General features: G+C 45.6%; 1 protein-coding gene across 1 annotated transcript; it reads right to left on the minus strand.

Annotated features, from left to right (window-relative positions):
- Positions 1-9048: 9048 nt before the first annotated feature.
- Positions 9049-9363, minus strand: LOC134328253 (histone H4). The gene has a single exon (XM_063009339.1). It carries the CDS (start codon positions 9358-9360, stop codon positions 9049-9051), a length of 312 nt encoding a protein of 103 aa, XP_062865409.1. The 5' UTR covers positions 9361-9363.
- Between the last annotated feature and the right edge of the window lie 10799 nt (positions 9364-20162).

The raw sequence follows: 20162 nt of genomic DNA on the forward strand, positions 1-20162 counted from the left end.
TGGCCACCATGCTGTAGCTCAGTTTCAGGGTGTTAGCAATCTTCTTATAGCCCAGGCCATCTTTGTGGAGAGCAACAATTCTATTTCTCACATCCTCAGAGAGTTCTTTGCCATGAGGTGCCATGTTGAATATCCAGTGGCCAGTATGAGAGAATTGTACCCAAAACACCAAATTTAACAGCCCTGCTCCCCATTTACACTTGGGACCTTGACACATGACACCAGGGAGGGACAACGACACATTTGGGCACAATTTGGACATGTTCACTGTGGGGTGTACTCACTTATGTTGCCAGCTATTTAGACATTAATGGCTGTGTGTTGAGTTATTTTCAGAAGACAGTAAATCTACACTGCTATACAAGCTGTACACTGACTACTCTAAGTTATATCCAAGTTTCATGTCTATAGTGTTGTCCCATGAAAAGATATAATGAAATATTTGCAGAAATGTGAGGGGTGTACTCACTTTTGTGATACACTGTATTTGTGTGTGTGTGTGTGTGTGTGTGTGTGTATATACACACATTTTACTCAAACACACACAGATACTACTAAGAAACAAAAGTGTTGTAAGAACTGGTGACAAACATATTGAAGTTTCACGTGTTTATTCAGAACGAAAACGAAACTTACACAGAAAACAAACATACAGGGCGTCACCAGGTGGCAGCACTCCACATTCTTGACCTCCATTGTGAAATTACTTAATTACAACACTCCCACTTAATTTTACAATGAAATTAAGAGTTTTTTTTTTTTTTTTTTTAATAAACCAAATTCTATCACTTAGAATGGTTAAACCTGAACACTTTTGGAACAATAAGTCCTATTAACTAAACTTAGAAAGATTTCCCCTTCTTTACAGTTCTTACAGTTCTCTTAACTTAGTAAACAGTACACCTTATCAAAATTACACTGCGCAAAGTCCAATCTCTTTCCTAAGATACTCAAACTTTTGCTTTGCTAATGGCTTGGTCAAGATATCTGCCTTCATGTCATCTGTAGGACAATATTGTAGTTGAATTTGTCCATTCTGCACACATTCACGAATGTAGTGGTAACGAATGTCTATGTGCTTTGTCCTTGAATGATCAACTGGATTTTTCGCGATGGCAATAGCTCCTTGGTTGTCCTCCAGAATCACACTAGACGTAGCATCCATTCCAAGATCACTCAGTAGTCGTGTAAGCCAGGTACATTCCTGTGCTGCTTGGCTGAGAGCGATGTATTCAGCTTCAGCTGTTGACAGTGCAACCGTTGACTGTTTCTTGCTTACCCAACTCACTGCTCCTCCACCCAATAAGAAGACATTACCGGTTGTAGAGCGACGGTCATCTTGATCTCCAGCCCAGTCAGCATCTGAGAACCCGACTAAAATTTTAGACTCTGAATGCTCATACTTGAGAGCGAGGTCCAAAGTCCCCTTCAAGTAGCGAAGAATTCTCTTTTTCTCCTCATCAAACAGGCGATAGCCCTTGGCATTGTTTGCATATCCCACGAAACGAAGCTTCACAGCTTTCTTGTCCAGCTTCCTTCTCTCTATGTCTGGGACATGAGCATAGGCTACACAGCCAAATACTCTCATGTGACTTATATTTGGCTTTTTGCCACACCATCTCTGGTAGGGTGTCTCTTGCTTCAGAAAAGATGTGGGCAGCCTGTTCTGTATGTAAGCTGCTGTTGCTACAGCCTCTGCCCAATAAGTATTTGGTAACTTAGCATGAGACAGCATACTCCTAGCTGCTTCAACTAAAGTCCTATTTTTTCTTTCTGCTACACCATTTTGCTGAGGTGTATGGGGTACAGACATTTCATGGTGGATGCCTTGAGCTTTCAGGTATTCTTGAAATTCTTTAGATGTGTATTCCCCACCATTGTCTGTTCTCAGTCTTGTGACTTTTTGTCCACACTCATTGGAGAATGTTTTTTCAAATTCTTTGAACTTGCTAAACACTTCACTTTTCTGTTTCATGAAGTATACCTTGCAGCATCTTGAGTAGTCATCAATAAATGTCACAAAGTACTTTGATCCACCTATGGATTCAGTCTGCATGGGACCACAGACGTCACTATGGATCAGCTGTAGCTTACGCCTGGAACGGATTTCTCCCACTGGTTTAAAAGGCTTTCTAGACAGCTTGCCCTCCACACACGCTTCACAAAAGGAAACTTCTTTCTGTGCAGAAAAGTCCATTCCGCTTACTAGAGTCCTAAGATCCTTTATCTTGGTGGTGTGTCCCAGTCGTTGATGCCATAGACTGGCTGCTACTGATGCACTTGCTGCACCATGACAGGTGGGCGAACGTCCCTCGACATCCAGCTGATACAATCCATCAGATCTCTGTGTTCCCATTCCTCGAAGATCTCCATCTTTGCCACAAATGTAGCATCTAGACTTCTTGAACTGCACTGTATGTCCTTTTCTGGCAGCAGCTCCTACTGAGAAGAGATTCCCAGATAGCTTGGAAACATACAGCACATCATACATGGTGACATCTTTGAAATCACTGACTTTGAAAGTCATTTTCAGTTTGACGTTACCAAGTCCTTGGGCGTCAACCACTCTGCCATCACCCAGTTTCACTGACTGTGGTTTGGAGAATTCCTGGTAGTCTTGAAGAATTTCTTTACAACAAGTCATGTGCTTTGATGCTCCAGAGTCGATCAGCCACTCGACCTGCTGCGGCATATCATTCTGATTAGCCTCTTTAGCAACAAATGCACTCTCAGACAAGTCTTCAGCATCCTCACATGTCATGCTTTTAGCCTTGTGGGTTTGATTTTTATTTTTCAAACTTCGACAATTACGCATTAAATGTCCTTCCCTACCACGCTTATAACATTTCCATTTAGATCTGTCAACTCCCACTGTCCTAGAATTAGCCTGCATATCTCCACGAACTTGTGTTGACATAGCTGATGCACCACCCGATGCAGCGCTACCGACATTACCGTTAGAATGGACTCGTTTTTGCTCTTCATTTATTAACGCTTGCTGCACAAACTGCAGTGTCAAATTGTCCATCTTTGTCTCTAACGCAGTCACAATTGTTGCATAGCTTGGTGGCAGGCTACCTAGCAGTGTTACAATCTGGTCTTCATCTTCAATTACAGCACCTATAGCACCTAGCTTGTCAGTTAACTCCTTCATTCGTTTTAAATGCTCAGTTATGGTTTCTCCTTCCTTCATTTCACACCTGAAGTATTTTTTCTTTAGAAACAGCTTATTTGCAAGAGTATCTCTCTCAAAATGTCCTTTTAGCATGTCCCACGCTTCTTTAGGAGTCTGACAGCTTGTAATCAGGTACAACTGGTGCGTACTTACATTCAGCACTAACACAGAAAATGCCTTTTCTTGCTGTTTTGTGAATTCAGCTCGAGCTTGTGCATTAGCATCTGCTGCTAAGTTGTCCGTTTCCATTACCATGCCCCACAGTCCTTTAGCTTTCAATAGATGCTCCATTTGAAATTTCCATGTTGCTTAGTTCTCTGGTCCACTCAGCTTCTCTATAAACAGCTTATCTTCCATTGTGAATCCCACAACACCGTTTATATCACACAAACACCGTGTAAAACAGCCGTTTTTAAACTACATGACTGGGCCCATAACCTATTGAAGTTTCACGTGTTTATTCAGAACGAAAACGAAACTTACACAGAAAACAAACATACAGGGCGTCACCAGGTGGCAGCACTCCACATGCTTGACCTCCATTGTGAAATTACTTAATTACAACAAAACATACACAATACACAACACAGAATTCAACACTGTTTAATATCTACATAAATGAATTAGTGTGCAGCCCCCGGACTCACTCTGCAGGACGGGGAAGTAAAATTTCTACTCTATGCAGCTGCACCTAGACCTGTTGGAGCAGTACAGCCAGAACTGGGCCCTAAAAGTAAATCTGAAGAAAACAAAAATGATTGTCTTCCAAAAACAAACCTAGATGTCAGGAACACATGGCACCAGTTTACCATGGTCAGCACTGCCCTGGAGCACACAATGCAATACACTTACCTTGGTCTCATCATTACATTTACATTTTTAGCATTTAGCAGACGCGTTTATCCAAAGCAACTTACAGTACAGCTACAGTATACAATCTGAGCAATCGAGGGTTAAGGGCCTTGCTCAAGGGCTCAACAGCAGCAACCTGGCAGTGGTGGGGCTTGAACCAGCAACCTTCTGATTACTAGTCCAGTACCCTAACCCAGCCTTTCTCAACCGGGGTGCCGTCTGGCTTCGTCAGGGGTGCCGTCAAAAATATTCTGATACTGATGAGTCGTTCGCGAACGATTTGATTCTATTAAACGGCTCTTTAAAATGAACAAAAGGAACCGAGTCGCGCCTCTGGGAGCCGCTATATATGTATATCTTTTTATTTCTGCGCAATTCGGCTGTAATCCACCCATTCCGCTTCCATCAGTAGAGGGAATTAATCATAATAAGAGCTGTTTATTATCGAAATTCTAATCCGAAAACGGGGAGCGGGGAGCGAGCACACACACACACACACACACAGCGCGAGAGAGAGAGACACTCAAACTCAAAAGAAACTTTATTGGCATGACAAATAAGGACATTCGTATTGCCAAAGCAAGTTACAGAGAAACACACAGATACTACTAAGAAACAAAAGTGTTGTAAGAACTGGTGACAAACATACACAACACAGAATTCAACACTGTTTAATATCTACATAAATGAATTAGTGTGCAGCCCCCGGACTCACTCTGCAGGACGGGGAAGTAAAATTTCTACTCTATGCAGCTGCACCTAGACCTGTTGGAGAAGTACAGCCAGAACTGGGCCCTAAAAGTAAATCTGAAGAAAACAAAGCGAGCGAGACACACACACACACACACACACACACACACACACACACACACAGCGCGAGAGAGAGAGACACTCAAACTCAAAAGAAACTTTATTGGCATGACAAATAAGGACATTCGTATTGCCAAAGCAAGTTACAGAGAAACAATAAAAATAAAAATAAGAAAGAACAAAAATATACAAAACAGTTACATGTGCAAAAAATATAAAATAGAATAAAATATTAATAATTTAATATTTAAATTATTAATATATAAAGACACACACACACAGAGCGAGCGACACACACAAACACACACTGAACGAGACACACACACAAACACAGAGAGAGAGACGCACACACACAAACACAGAGAGAGAGATACACACACACGCAAACTGATCATTACTGTAAATATAATTATTTTTATTATTATTTTGCACTGTTTTTATTAATATTTTATTCTGTTTTATATTTTTTTGCACATGTAACTGTTTTGTATAAATTTGTTCTTTCTTATTTTTATTTTTATTATTTTTCTGTAACTTGCTTTGGCAATACAAATAAATGTACTTATTTGTCATGCCAATAAAGCTTCTTTTGAGTTGAGAGAGCCGTAACCGAGCTACAGAGAGAAAATGCAGAAAAGAAGCAGTGCTCTTAGTATAATGACAAATAATTGAGAAATAAACTATTAACTTGTTTAATTATGTTAAATCTGATTCGTTCATGGCGCGAACTGAGCTTTTCGAGCCTAACTCGCATCAAGAACAAGTACAGGGAGCGACTGAGGGCTCTGGACCAGGAGCTCCGTTTCTGCCTTTCATCCATCCCTGCCAGAATAGAGCGATTGTGTGCATCATCCCAGGCTCAGGTTTCCTGGTAAAATTAAGTCACGTTTACACGTTTATCCCAAATGACACCTTATGGTGTGCGCGCATGTGTGTTAGCAGTCCAAGGGCTTGCAGAGTGTACACTTTTAAATACATTTTAGACTGGGGTGACTTGAGATTTTGCGTACTTTCAAAGGGTGCCGTGACTGAAAAAAGGTTGAGAAACACTGCCCTAACCACTAGACCACGGCTGTACTCATTACTGCATCAGGGAGTTTCAGCATGGCAGTGAATGCACTAAAGGAAAAAGCTGGCAGAGGCCTGTACACAATCAGTAGGAGATTTTACAACATTGACATTCCCACCTCAATGGAGTAAATTAATTGATAGTGTGATTCAGCCCATTGCACTGTACAGGAGTGAAGTATGGGGTCCACTGAATTTTCACAGTTCTATTAAATGGGACAAACATCCAACAGAAACTCTGCATGTTCATTTCTGTAGAATGATTTTATAAGTCCAAAGGAAAACACCAACCATCACCTGCAGGGAAGAAATAGGCCGAATATAAACATACAAACAAGATCTCAACATTTCTTGATACACCTAAAGTCAAGTCCCAAAGAGTCACTACAATTTAAATCACTACAGAGCCAAGAACTGACCCCTGAAATAAGTGCCCTCAGCCAGCTGGCCCTGAGACTCATTGACCCTCAAACAGGCCTCAGCATAGATCACAGCACTGTCCAACAGCTCATAGCTAACAGTAAGAACAGGGATCTAGAACACTGGGAGAACCAAATCCAATCTCACAGTAGACTAGAATACTATCGTGAAATAAAAAGTAAGTACAAACTGGAGCCACATCTCACGGTGGAGACAGAGATGCACTTCCTTCTTCACTGCCAAAAATTCAAACCAACACAAGAACATGTCACAGACAGATTTAAACAACAAATCCCAAATCACCAAACACTTACAGAATTAGAAAAATCACAGAAAACACTCACGGCACAGTATGTGTCAGCGCTACACCATGGTGCACCTGAGAGACAGTTGGTAACAAATTTGTGTACACACACACACATCTATATATGTTTATTAAGAACATTTATATATCCTCTGTATATCTTTATGTAAATTAGAGAAATTATTTTTTATTGTCTATTATTTGTGTTCTCTGTTCAGTTTTAATGTTTATAGTTTGTACTGCTTTGGCAATATTGTTTTCTACTGTCATGCCTATAGAGCTACTTGAATCTGAATCTACATACTACATAAATAACAGCAGTCAGAAACTGAGCATCATGTTAGGAGAGGAGAAGGAGAGCAGCACTGTAGCAGCTCAGTATGTATCTGCCTGCAACAGTCTGAGAGACACGGACTGATACACCCGAACAGAGGAACAGTCTGAATTAACCCACAAAGAGAAAGTGTTCCATATATACATGTCTTTTATTTTATTACTTTTTATTGTTTTAATTTACGTATATTTCCTTTTTTCCCTGTATATACATTCATATTCTGTCTTTTCAATGCTTTAGCAATACTGTAAGTACTACAACATTTACGCTAATAAAGCTCTTGGAATAAAATAGAGAGAGAGAAAAAACAGATATAGAGAGAAAGATTTTTTTTTATTGTTGTATGGTTATTTATAATTTATATATATATATATATATTACATACATATAGTAGTACTTTATATTAGTAGTAGTGTTTTTTTTTTCTCTGTTGTTGTATTTGTTCTTGTTTTAGGCCAGCAATCCTGTGATTTTTTTAAATTCTTGCTCTTCTTCTGTTATTATGACATTATCATCATCAGCATCATCACTAAACATGGACATATAGTCCAATGACAATTTGTCACACATGAGGCACAAGAAAACAGATAGTTTAATATCTGCAAATGATACGTAGAGACTGAAAGCCATCAGTACAAGCTGCGCGGCATTGTGTCTAAATAAAACCGTTGTACATTTTCAACCCATAGAGCCACATTCATTTCCACTACTTAGCAAACATTTTCAGTGATTTCATAACAAATCTTTAGTTATTTAATCCGCAACAGATCATAAAATTAAATAAGAAATATTTAAGCACCACTTTTCAGTTAAAGCACCACAAACATGACATGAGGTAATATTTGTGATGGTCATCCTGATGACCTGTATGAATCTCATGAATAACTGATGACACTTGTACCTTAATTACTAAAATAATTAATATATTGCTCCTGCATTAAGGCATACATTAGCAGTGGTGGACAGTAACTAAGTAAATGTAACTAGTTGGGTGAGTTTTTACTTTAACTCCATCACATTTGGTAGTGAAATGTTTTACTTTTCTCTCCACTACATTCTGAACAATCTGTGGTTCCTTTTGGTTTATGTGTGAATAAAAACGTAACATTGTCAAAATGAAGGAAGCGTGAAGCGATCACACCAATCAGTGTTTTGTTCTTATGATAATTTTAATAAACATTAGTGTCAGATTAATGAATGACACTCGAGTCTTTTCACCTAAAAGTTGATTAATTAAGAGTCTTTTTACAGAAATGATAATAAAACATTAGAGCCATAATAAATCATGCTACTTTTACTTTCATACTTAAGTACATTTGAAGGTAAATACTTTAGTACTTTTACTCAAGTGGAGGTAAAGAGTATTTTTTAATTACTTCATGTATTACATGTAGGAATCGATTATTAATCACTCATGAAATAAGAGATGAATTAAGCTATTTCCTGTACCTGCACTATAATGTTAAAGGTACGGTAGTGTGTTTATGAATCTGTTCAGTCAGTGCAGGTAAACCTTATGAATCGAGCCACATTGCTTAGTGTTTAACCAAAATTATTATTATTATTTTGGCGTTTGCAAAGATTACACGAACTCGTGAGTTGCTATGACAACAAGATTATCTCTCTATTAGTTGCAAGGTTTAAGACACGAGTCACAACACATCCATCTACTTTCGGCTATTGTAGCCATGTTATCCCTAACCCCGCGCTACACGGTTACGGTAGGTTTTACATTCAACATATAAATAAACAAATACACTATGCACAAACTAACATCGTTAAACAGAACACCAAACAACAAACCCAATAAACATGTACAACAAAGAACTAACAGTTATTAACACCGCGGCCGCAAGTGTCTCTGGGCAACGCTCGCTCCGTGGCAGTCAGGGCCCAAAAACAGTAATATATTAATAAATAAATAAAAGAAGGTAAAGAGTCAAGTATTACAAACATGGGAAACTAGCTAGATACAGTGTGTATAACATATTCAGATCTAATATTTAAAAAGAGGAAAATTCTCTTAACTTGATAAGATGGGTGGCTCTTAAAAGAGCCGTTGTGTTAGCGTGGAGGTCTGAACGTTTAACCCCCGAATCCGTACAGGGTGCGTCCCTGGCGTTTCAGAGCGTACACCACGTCCATTGCGGTGACGGTCTTTCTCTTGGCGTGCTCGGTGTAGGTGACGGCATCACGGATGACATTCTCAAGGAAAACCTTGAGCACACCGCGGGTCTCCTCGTAGATCAAGCCGGAAATACGCTTCACACCGCCACGGCGAGCCAAACGGCGGATGGCGGGTTTAGTAATACCCTGGATGTTATCACGGAGAACTTTGCGGTGACGCTTAGCGCCTCCTTTTCCAAGACCTTTGCCGCCTTTTCCTCTTCCGGACATCGTTACTGCTTTTGCTGAAATAAAGCAGGACGAGCGTTCACAGCGAGCCTGTTATTTCCCTCAACCGGACCTAGTTGAAGACAATGGGGCGGAGTTAAGCAGCGACCGCCCACTGTGACCGCAGCTGCTCGGAGTAGGCCTCATGTAAAGCGCGTAACTTAGTACCTCCACTGTTTTTACCCCACAGTAAATCGGTCCACAATCGATGTGATGAATTCCACATGACATATTTTTCTGTAACTAATGTTTAATGTTAAGAATTTTTTTTCTAAACATGTTGTTCCAAAAGAAAGAAAGACAAACAAAGAAACAACCATAAACCCTATTACAATGTTATATAATCGCCATGTTTGTCGCATTTTTTAATATTGTACAATTAGGTGGGACAAACAGCCATTAGAGACATGACAATGTAGCCAAAAAAAAAATAACAAAACATATTAGGAATACGGAAAGACAGTGTGGGAGAATACAGCAGTGTATGATCAACAATTCATATTAATTCAAATCAGTACAGTTGTAGTGAATATTGAATTTGAAACTAACAAATAGCTTTAGAAACCTTTCAGTGCTTGTGAAAGTAGCATTAGAGACACGTTATGATAAAAACAAAGATCTAAAACATTTGCAGCAGTGTAGGAGGAGGTGTAAGGTAAATAGAACATGAAGGTAAAATTGTGTTGGAATGTGTAATATATAAATGGACAACGCCAGTGTTTGTTGATAGATTTTGCAGATGTGTGTGTGTGTGAGAGAGAGAGAGAGAGAGAGAGAGAGAGAGAGAGAGAGAGAGAGAGAGAGAGAGAGAGAGAGAGAGAGTTTAAAAAAAAAGTTAAATAGGTGGATATTTACATTTTCAGCATTCGCCTTTATCCAAAGCGACTTACATTACAGTATACAGTCTGAGCAATTGAGGGTTAAGAGCCTTGCTCAAGGGCCCAACAGTGATAACCTAGCAGTGGTGGGGCTTGAACCAGCAACCCTCTGGTCACTGACCTAGTACCTTAACCACTAGGCTACAGCTGGCCCTGGATATGTGCCACACTGCTAGAGCCAGAGATGTTTTGTTAAAGTGGGTGTTAGGGTCATGAATGAGTGAATAACTAAATAAATACATAAACAATGAATACATTAAACAAATAAATACATAAAAATGTGTAAAGCAGTGTTTGGATTTGTCTGTGCTGAACAATACTGATGCAAGTCTTTATAAGTGACATCTGTGTTAAAAATGTGTTTGTATATTTCACTGTATTGTGAGAAATGGGACGTTATAAGTCATATTCTGCTAAAGCATAACGTTTCATAAATATATTTCAAAGTCAGACACATCTTGATTAAAGTGAAAGTGATCTTAGCTGTGTATCAATAAAAACCAAATAAGTGAAATAAGACATTTTATGTGTCGGTGTTAGCTGTGTTAAGAACCAAAGCATGCGTAAAAGCGCATTCCCAGCCATGTGCATGTTGTGTCCTTCCCACACGAGCTTTCACTTTAAGCTCATGGATTGGTCCAGCGAATGGGAGGGGCACGTAAATTTGTGTACCTCACGTGTAGTTTCAGCACCACTGCATACGAGAAGTTTGCAGCAGCAGTACCAGTCCGACGCGTTTTCGTGTGAAAGGAAAGGTATGGATGTCTGTTTAATATTTTTGGCACATGCAAACCAAGAATACACACCATAGTGAAGTTTAAAAACCCAAGCACGCTGGTTTAATGAGCTCGTAGTGCAGAGAACACCTCGTTACAGAAACGACAGGGAGAGACCTTACTTTACAGAGTTTATGTGAGAAAATAAAGGTATGGATGTCTGTTTCATATGTTTTTGCACATGCGAACCAAGACCAAGAAGTTTAAAAACCCAAGCATGCTGCTGGAATGAGCACGTAGTGCTCGACACACCTTTTTACAGAAATTACAGCGAGTCAAACTACTAGAAAGACTTTAGGTGAGAAAAGAAAGCTATGGATGTCTGTTTTAGGTTTTTTTGCTCATGCAAACCGAGAATGAACACCGTAGATAAGTTTAATAACCCAAGCACGCTGCTTTGACGAGCCTGTGGTGCCGAGAACACCTCGTTACAAAAAACTAAAGCGAGGTAACCTACTGGACAGAGTTTTTGTGAGAAAAGAAAGCTAGGGATGTCATTTTTATTAGTTTTTTTTTTTTGCACATGCGAACCGAGAGTAAACACCGCAGGAAAGTTTAAAAGCCCTGAGAACACCTAGGGTTAGAGAAACGACAGCGAGATAACCTAACTAGAAAGGTGTGGACGTCTGTTTTACATTTTTTGGCACATGCAAACAGAACACGAACACCGTAGCACCGGGCACAGAGGTTCACGAGTGAAGTTTAAGAACCGGAGCGTGCGTTAAAGAGCATTCACAGCCATGTGCATGCTGTGTCCTTCCCACACCATTTTCCACGTCAAGCTAATGTATCGGTCCGGCGAATGGGAGGGGCACGTGAATTTATGACCCTTATGGGTAGTTTCAGGACCACTGCGTACGTGAACTCGGCAGCATTGGCAGTACCAGTCTGACGCGTTCGATCTCTCGAGGTGAGTGGAAGGATTTTTTCAATGGGTTCTTGAACTCTTTTGGATAATTCTCTTAACTGTTTCGTTGTCACGTCAAGATGCCTCCGCGGGGTCAGCGCTGCCCCATGTGCGGGGTGATTTATTCGAATCTGCCTCAGCACCTGCAAAAGTTCCATAAGGTCGCGAACAGCACCGAAAAGAAGCTGTTGCTCCAGATTGCGAGTGGGCGGTAAGCCAGGGGAGGTCTACCACTAAAGCCGTGGTTTGAAATAGGGAGATTGTCAACCATGTTACCTGTCGACTGAGTTACCTAGTTGTCTACATCTGCTGTCCCGTTTGCACGTATTCATGTACGTGTCCGTGTACATACGTGTCTGTCTGTATGTACATCTGTGTTCAGGGATGTGTGTGTTTGTGTGTGTGTGTGTACGTATCTGTGTATGTATGTACTCATTCACGTGTGTGTGTCTGTGTGTGTGTACGTGGGTATGCATGCATTCACGTATGTATGTATGTATGTATGTATGCATGCATGCATTTACGTGTACGTATGTACACCCATCAGTTATTTTTTTTTTCCACATGAAGCGTGATTGCCAGATTCAAGTGTCGTGTGCCTGGGTGCACTTTGACCAAAGTGAAGAGACTGGACAGGCACAACGCCATCGTTCACGCCAACATGGAGGTAACGTTACATCTTTTGAACGACCGAATCTCCTCATAGACGAGGGGAATTCGTCACGAGAGGACGACGAGCTCCAAATTGTCTTTCTGTTCTGTCTTTTTCTGTTTTTCAGCGGCCCGAGGTCGACTATTACACCAACCAGGCAAAGGTGAAATACGTGCTCGAAAAGTTTGCTGAGCTCAGGGCGAGCCACCGGACATTGCCTATGGTCAGCACTTTGGACGTGGGTCACTCCGGGCAGCCGTACCAACCCCGGGAGGGACAGCCGGGCACCAGCGCCGACTGTACCGACCCCCGCTGCGTGGCCAAGGCCAGGAAGCTGGAGGAGCTGGAGTCACGTCTACGGTCGGTGTCTCAGTGCGTGTGCCCTAGGGAGGAGTGCTGGCAAGCGGTTTCCGAAGTCGCTCGACTCACCAGGCTCCTCTCGACCAGCCCGAACAAGAGTACAAGGAAAAAGTTTACCCGAAAGGAAAACTTCAGCGTCCAGGACTCTCCCGTGTACGATGAGTACCTTCCCTGGAAATCTGTGCGAAGGAGTCGTCTCCTCTCTCTCTCTCTCTCTCTATTCCGATCGTCTTCACAGAGAAGGTCCTGGAATAGTTTCTCAGCTCATGCTCGGGCACTAACCCATCGGACAAGAAGATCGAGAATGCCAAAGGCGCGGTGAGCCACGTCCGGCGTTTTCTCATCTTCACAGGAGAAGGGAACCTTATGAAGGGAAACTTTGCTTTTCTCAAGAGGCGTAATTCGTTGAGGGAATGAGTCGTACACACACGTCACTGGTCTGTCTGTCTGTCGCCGTGCACGATCGTGGGTCGTCGTTAATGTGTATGTGTGTGCGTGTGCGCGCGCGTGCTTTCCTCTACTTGTCTCTCAGGTGGGTCACAGTCTTGTTGCAACAGAAGTTGAAGCCGACGGTCAAGACAAACTTGATGAGTCTTAAGAAATTCTTCAAACACCTGACTTATGTCCCTCGTCTGACCACGAGACTGAACAGGATGGATTTCCTATGGCTGAACACAGAGCTAACCAATAGACTGAAGGACATCCAGCGGGATGTCACCTGTCACCGGCAGCTCGTGCGCAAAGCCGCCTCCAGTGAGTATCACGTGGCCACGAGCCTGCACGCCAGCGTCGCGGAGGCCGTGCCGACACTGATCCTGTGCTCGTCTCTCCCCACAGAAACCCTCGTGTCCAAGACCGACCAGTCCAACTTCTGTCGGGAGATACACTTGATCCTCCCCGCCAAGATCAGTGAGTGTCGTCCCCTCGACCGTCAGGGTCGTCGCGCCAGATGAGAAGGTGACACTCCTGTTGAACGGTACGTCCTTTTAAACTCTCTTCTCTCCGCAGAGTCTCTGAAGAAAGGGTCGGTGGAGAGTCTCCACCAGGTGTTTGGAATGATGGCCGGATATTTTCTCTCCATGTCGGGCCATCGGGCCGGAGTGATGACAAATTTGAGGTCATGGACGCACAGTCGGAAGGCGACCACGTCACCATCGACGTGAGTGTGTCTGTCTCGTGCTCGGGTCTCCGTGACACGGGGAGGGTCGGGGTTGTCGGGGGATGCCCGCTAATACTGTCGTCTCTTGTCGTTCTCTGCGATCGTGTAGGTGCAAGATCACAAGTCGGCCTCCACATATGGGCACGCTCAGCTGAGCCTGACCAAGTCCGAGCTGGAATGGTTCGAAGGGGCTGCAGAGCGTGCGACACCTATTCCGCGGGAGCAAGTCTCCCTTCTTTTTCTTCAGTTCGTCTGGCGGCCGATGCGAGAAGCTGCTCTCTTACTTTCAGAGGGAGTGGACCCGTATGGGATTCGTAGGGAATTACACCTTCCGGAACTTACGGACCTCCATGGTGCACCACGTGAGTACAGGCCGGCCGGCCGTCGATCCCACGAGAAAACCACGTCTCTCTCGTCCGTATGTCCGTCGTCGCATCTGACATGTCTCGTCCTCTGTGTTGTGTCCCCTCAGACGAAGAACCTGAGCCCTCACGGGAGGCGCGCAGTCAACCGGGCCATGTGCCACTCTGAGGTGGTGGCTTCAAAGTTTTACCTTCCATTGAACACAGTGCAGGAGGCAGCTGAAGTCCATAGGTTGCAGGAGGGTGAGGAGCAACCGGAAGAACGCCCCCCACTGCAGCGGCGTCCGCCCCAGCACGAGCCGCCCCGCCACACTGCCGCAGCCTCCGCAAGGACCTGGCAGAGTCCAGGGACAGCGACACCGACTCTTCCAGAGAAGACCCCGGTGCACGGCAAGACAAAGGGTTCCCTCAGGAAGAGTCACGGCCCGGCAAACGCAAGCGGGTCAGAATAGTCGAACCCCGAGATTCTTCCAGTTCAGACGAACCCCCCGCGTCGACGGTGCCCTCGCAGAGCAGTCCTCGACAGGTGAGACAATTGCGTGGATCGTCTCGTGTGACGTCCGAGTCCGACGTCGGCATCGTGTAACTCTCTGCGTCTTTTTGTTTCCAAGCAGGTTCACAGTGTCTTGGGATTGCTGTGCTCCCCGGACCACACGTACTCCGGCACGCCCGTGAAGGTGAGGCCGCAGGCAATGGAGGTCCAACCTCTTGGTGATATAGGGTTGGCCCAGGGCCCTTACTTTATCTTTGCTCTGTGTGGACTTAGGGTTATGAGATGACAGTTTGGTAATCTAGTGACACTTTGGTAATCACCTCACTCCCAAGCTCCAGACTTGACTCTTTGCCAACCTGGCACCGCCCTCGTGCCCTAGGCCACCCTAGAGGGTGGTGTTTCGGGTCTGGTGTCTAAGTGACCTTCCTGTACTCTTCTGTGAGAAACAACAAATATACAGGCCCTGTTGGTGATCTAGGGTTGGCCCAGGGCCAACACCTTACTTTATCTTTGCTCTGTGGGGCTCGAAACGACCGAGGAGGCTGTGATCACAGTTTGGTAATCCTTCCTTTTCCAGCCCCGAATTCGACTCATCGCCCACCCGACACCGCCCTCGTACCTCACGCCACACGTTAGGGTCCCATTTCAGGTTTCACGTTCAGGTCACGGACTCCGATAGGAAAGGCGACCTCACCGCCGCATCCGGCTCAGCCAGCCGGTCTCCGTCATGTGGTTTTCTAGGCATGTAGTGGCCTGCGTCAAAAGTTAGGGGGGGTGGTGAGCGAGTTTCGGCCCGTTCCGAGTCGTTTGACCCAAAGCGCCCCGGGAGACCCCTGGGACACTTTGGTCATCCTGGGGCGGGGCCCATGACATCTTGGTAACTTTCCGGTGAAGGGGACACCTGGTGGACTTTGCGGTTAGGGGTTATCGGATTTAGTACCAAGTGGTCAGGGGGGTCAACCGGGCACTTGACCTTCTCAACGCTACTGGTGTGGTAGGAGTCCGGTACTGCAACCACCCTGCGGGGCAAATGGGAGGGGGTGGGGACTCCGTCACATTTGTCAAAAATACTAGGGCCCGGCAGGGTCCGCTGTAACCGGTTTTGGTGTCCGTGGGGGCCGATCTGGCAATGACATCGTTGTATTTGAGAAACCTACAGTGTATCACAAAAGTGAGTACACCCCTCACATTTCTGCAGATATTTAAGTATATCTTTTCATGGGACAACACTGACAAAATGACACTTTGACACAATGAAAAGTAGTCTGTGTGCAGCTTATATAACAGTGTAAATTTATTCCTCCCTCAAAATAACTCAATATACAGCCATTAATGTCTAAACCACCGGCAACAAAAGTGAGTACACCCCTTAGTGAAAGTTCCTGAAGTGTCAATATTTTGTGTGGCCACCATTATTTCCCAGAACTGCCTTAACTCTCCTGGGCATGGAGTTTACCAGAGCTTCACAGGTTGCCACTGGAATGCTTTTCCACTCCTCCATGACGACATCACGGAGCTGGCGGATATTCGAGACTTTGCGCTCCTCCACCTTCCGCTTGAGGATGCCCCAAAGATGTTCTATTGGGTTTAGGTCTGGAGACATGCTTGGCCAGTCCATCACCTTTACCCTCAGCCTCTTCAATAAAGCAGTGGTCGTCTTAGAGGTGTGTTTGGGGTCATTATCATGCTGGAACACTGCCCTGCGACCCAGTTTCCGGAGGGAGGGGATCATGCTCTGCTTCAGTATTTCACAGTACATATTGGAGTTCATGTGTCCCTCAATGAAATGTAACTCCCCAACACCTGCTGCACTCATGCAGCCCCAGACCATGGCATTCCCACCACCATGCTTGACTGTAGGCATGACACACTTATCTTTGTACTCCTCACCTGATTGCCGCCACACATGCTTGAGACCATCTGAACCAAACAAGTTAATCTTGGTCTCATCAGACCATAGGACATGGTTCCAGTAATCCATGTCCTTTGTTGACATGTCTTCAGCAAACTGTTTGCGGGCTTTCAGAAGAGGCTTCCTTCTGGGGTGACAGCCATGCAGACCAATTTGATGTAGTGTGCGGCGTATGGTCTGAGCACTGACAGGCTGACCCCCCACCTTTTCAATCTCTGCAGCAATGCTGACAGCACTCCTGCGCCTATCTTTCAAAGACAGCAGTTGGATGTGACGCTGAGCACGTGCACTCAGCTTCTTTGGACGACCAACGCGAGGTCTGTTCTGAGTGGACCCTGCTCTTTTAAAACGCTGGATGATCTTGGCCACTGTGCTGCAGCTCAGTTTCAGGGTGTTGGCAATCTTCTTGTAGCCTTGGCCATCTTCATGTAGCGCAACAATTCGTCTTTTAAGATCCTCAGAGAGTTATTTGCCATGAGGTGCCATGTTGGAACTTTCAGTGACCAGTATGAGAGAGTGTGAGAGCTGTACTACTAAATTGAACACACCTGCTCCCTATGCACACCTGAGACCTAGTAACACTAACAAATCACATGACATTTTGGAGGGAAAATGACAAGCAGTGCTCAATTTGGACATTTAGGGGTGTAGTCTCTTAGGGGTGTACTCACTTTTGTTGCCGGTGGTTTAGACATTAATGGCTGTATATTGAGTTATTTTGAGGGAAGAATAAATTTACACTGTTATATAAGCTGCACACAGACTACTTTTCATTGTGTCAAAGTGTCATTTTGTCAGTGTTGTCCCATGAAAAGATATACTCAAATATCTGCAGAAATGTGAGGGGTGTACTCACTTTTGTGATACACTGTAACTTTCCCATTCATTTTAGTGGCCAAAACGTCATGTCCATTCTGGCGGTCACTGCACCTTTGGCGGTGCTATTTCCACCCCGGGTTGCAATGACAGTTCGGTTTCACCACGAAATCGAAGTCTGAGACCCTCAGGTCCCCAGGGGGGATAGCCAAGAAGTCCCAGGGACGCTTTGGTGATCTGTCTCTTAAACTTCACCCCGGGGAGTCGGGGTTCCCAGACAAACCGTTCGATATGTGGATCCTATTACTTTGCAAGAGGACTCTGTGTGTTAAAGCTGAAAAATAGGACTCGGTTCTGTCTGGGCTCACACATCTGCCATAGGACCGTATGTGGAAAAGTAAAGAAATAGGCAGTTTTCAAAAGAACGTCGTACTGGCACCAAAATCGCACCGCACATGCAGGACCGACCCACGAGCGACATATCCGAGCCCCGTGACCGTAGGTCGAAAGGCCTCCGAGATACAGCCCCTAACGCGTACGCGAGTAGGCCTAGGCCCGAAAACCACGTCTCGGGGTCCCGCGAGGGAAGCGGAGGTCGTAGGGACACCAAAATCGGATAGGGCGTACGGGGGGACGTCACGGGCGACACATCGATACGGCCTCCTAGGCGTACGCGAGAAGGCCTAGGCCCGAGCACGACCGGCGGGGATCCCGAGAGGGAAGCGGAGGTCGTAGGGACACCGAAATCAGAAAGGGCGTACGGGGGCGCGTCACGAGCGACACGTCTGAGTTCCGTGACCATGGGTCAAAAGGTCGCCGAGACACGGCCCCCGACGCGTACGCGAGTCCCAGCCAAACTGTTGTGTCAGCCTTTGTATTTTGCCATACGACCGTATGTGGAAAAAGTGTGAGAAGCCTCCAAAGCCACAGTCTTGAAGACTCTCAAGCCGGGAGAGCGTGACTATACGGTCGGTGGAACTCGGCTTAAGAGAATTTCCATGCGGTCTGGAAGATAGGCCCGAGGACGTCGTGTCGGCACCGATGATGGCATGGCGCGACCCACGGGCGACGTGTCGGAGACCCGTGACCGTGGGCCCTTCGGGCGGCGAGTCGGGGCCCGAACCCCTAGTCGTCATCCGCAACACCCAGATCGCGTCCAGGATGAAAAAGCGGTCAGGGCGACTCGGCACGTCGCGTGTGGCGCTCCCGTCCTGGTCCTGCGTCCCTAGGACCTTCCCGAGGCTACTTCCTGTTCCCGCCCACTCGGGGGGCGGGGCTTCTGACACGTTGCGCGGCAGGCCCGGGGGGGGGCGACCCACGTTGAGTCCCGGGTCGACACGAGCACTCTGAGCGTCGGTGCGTCCGGAAGGCCCGTCGAGGTCACAAGGTGTCAGACTTATGCTCTGGCAGAGGATCCGCTGAGATTTCGAGTGGAAAGATAGGAAATTTCGCAAAGTGCAATTCAGAAAAGGCTCACTCACTCCGCGGACTTTGCCGGTGGGGGGGTACACGTTGGGCTTCCCAGAAAAACTGTTTGATATGTCAGTCCTTCTACTTTACCAGATGACTCTGTGTCGCAGAGTCGGGTCTTAGGACGATCCGCCGACTACGTGGTGTCATTTCGGCGATCCGTTCCCCTTGACACTGCCAGATTTTTTTTCTTTTGGGTCCAGGGTCAAACGCTTCGGTCAGATGGCGCGTCTGGGCACGGGCTCCTCGGTGGCAGAGTCCCGTGAGTGTAGGTATTAGACGACTTCTTGAAATCGATGTCGTTTAGTGGTGTTTAGTCTCTCCCGTCACTTCCAGATGCCGCCCAGGAGTCAAAAATGCCCCATGTACATACTCCAATTTACTGCAGCACCTGCGGAAATTGCACCTGGTGGCCAATCCGACTGAGAAGATGCTGCTTCTGCAGCTGTCCAGCGGACGGTAAGCCAGGCCACTGTCCACCACCGTGTGTGTGTGTCTTTCTTGTGCTCTCCTTCTTGTCTTTCAGATGGGTCACGGTGTTATATCAGCAGAAGCTGAAGCTGACAATAGTGAGGTCCAACCTCATGAGCCTCAAGAAATTCTTTAAACACCTAAATTACGTCCCCCGGAGCACGACCAGGCTGAACGGCCTGGACTTCATGTGGCTGAACGCGGAGGTGACGAACAGGCTGCGTGATATACAGCGTGACGTCACCTGCCACCGTCAGCTGGTCCGCAAGGCCGCGTCCAGTGAGTATCTCTCGCCAGGGCGTGCCGACACTGATCGCCTCGCTCCTCTCTTTCCCCACAGAGACACTGATGTCCAAGTCCAATCAAACGAGCTTCCGCTGGGAGGTGCGTCAGCTGTTGCCCGCCAAGATCAGTGAGTTCCGTCCCCTCGACCGTCGGGGTCGTTGCGCCCTACCGGTAGGTGACACCACTGTCGTACGGTACGTCCCGTGAGACCCTCTGTTCTCTTTTCTTTTTTTCCGCAGAGTCTCTGAAGGAGGGCTCCTGGAC

Source organism: Trichomycterus rosablanca, chromosome 15, assembly GCF_030014385.1.
Source record: "Trichomycterus rosablanca isolate fTriRos1 chromosome 15, fTriRos1.hap1, whole genome shotgun sequence".
NCBI lineage: Eukaryota > Metazoa > Chordata > Actinopteri > Siluriformes > Trichomycteridae > Trichomycterus > Trichomycterus rosablanca.

Coding starts and splice junctions, on each gene's coding strand:
- LOC134328253 (XM_063009339.1), bottom strand. CDS start 9,360: ATGTCCGGAAGAGGAAAAGGCGGCAAAGGTCTTGGAAAAGGAGGCGCT.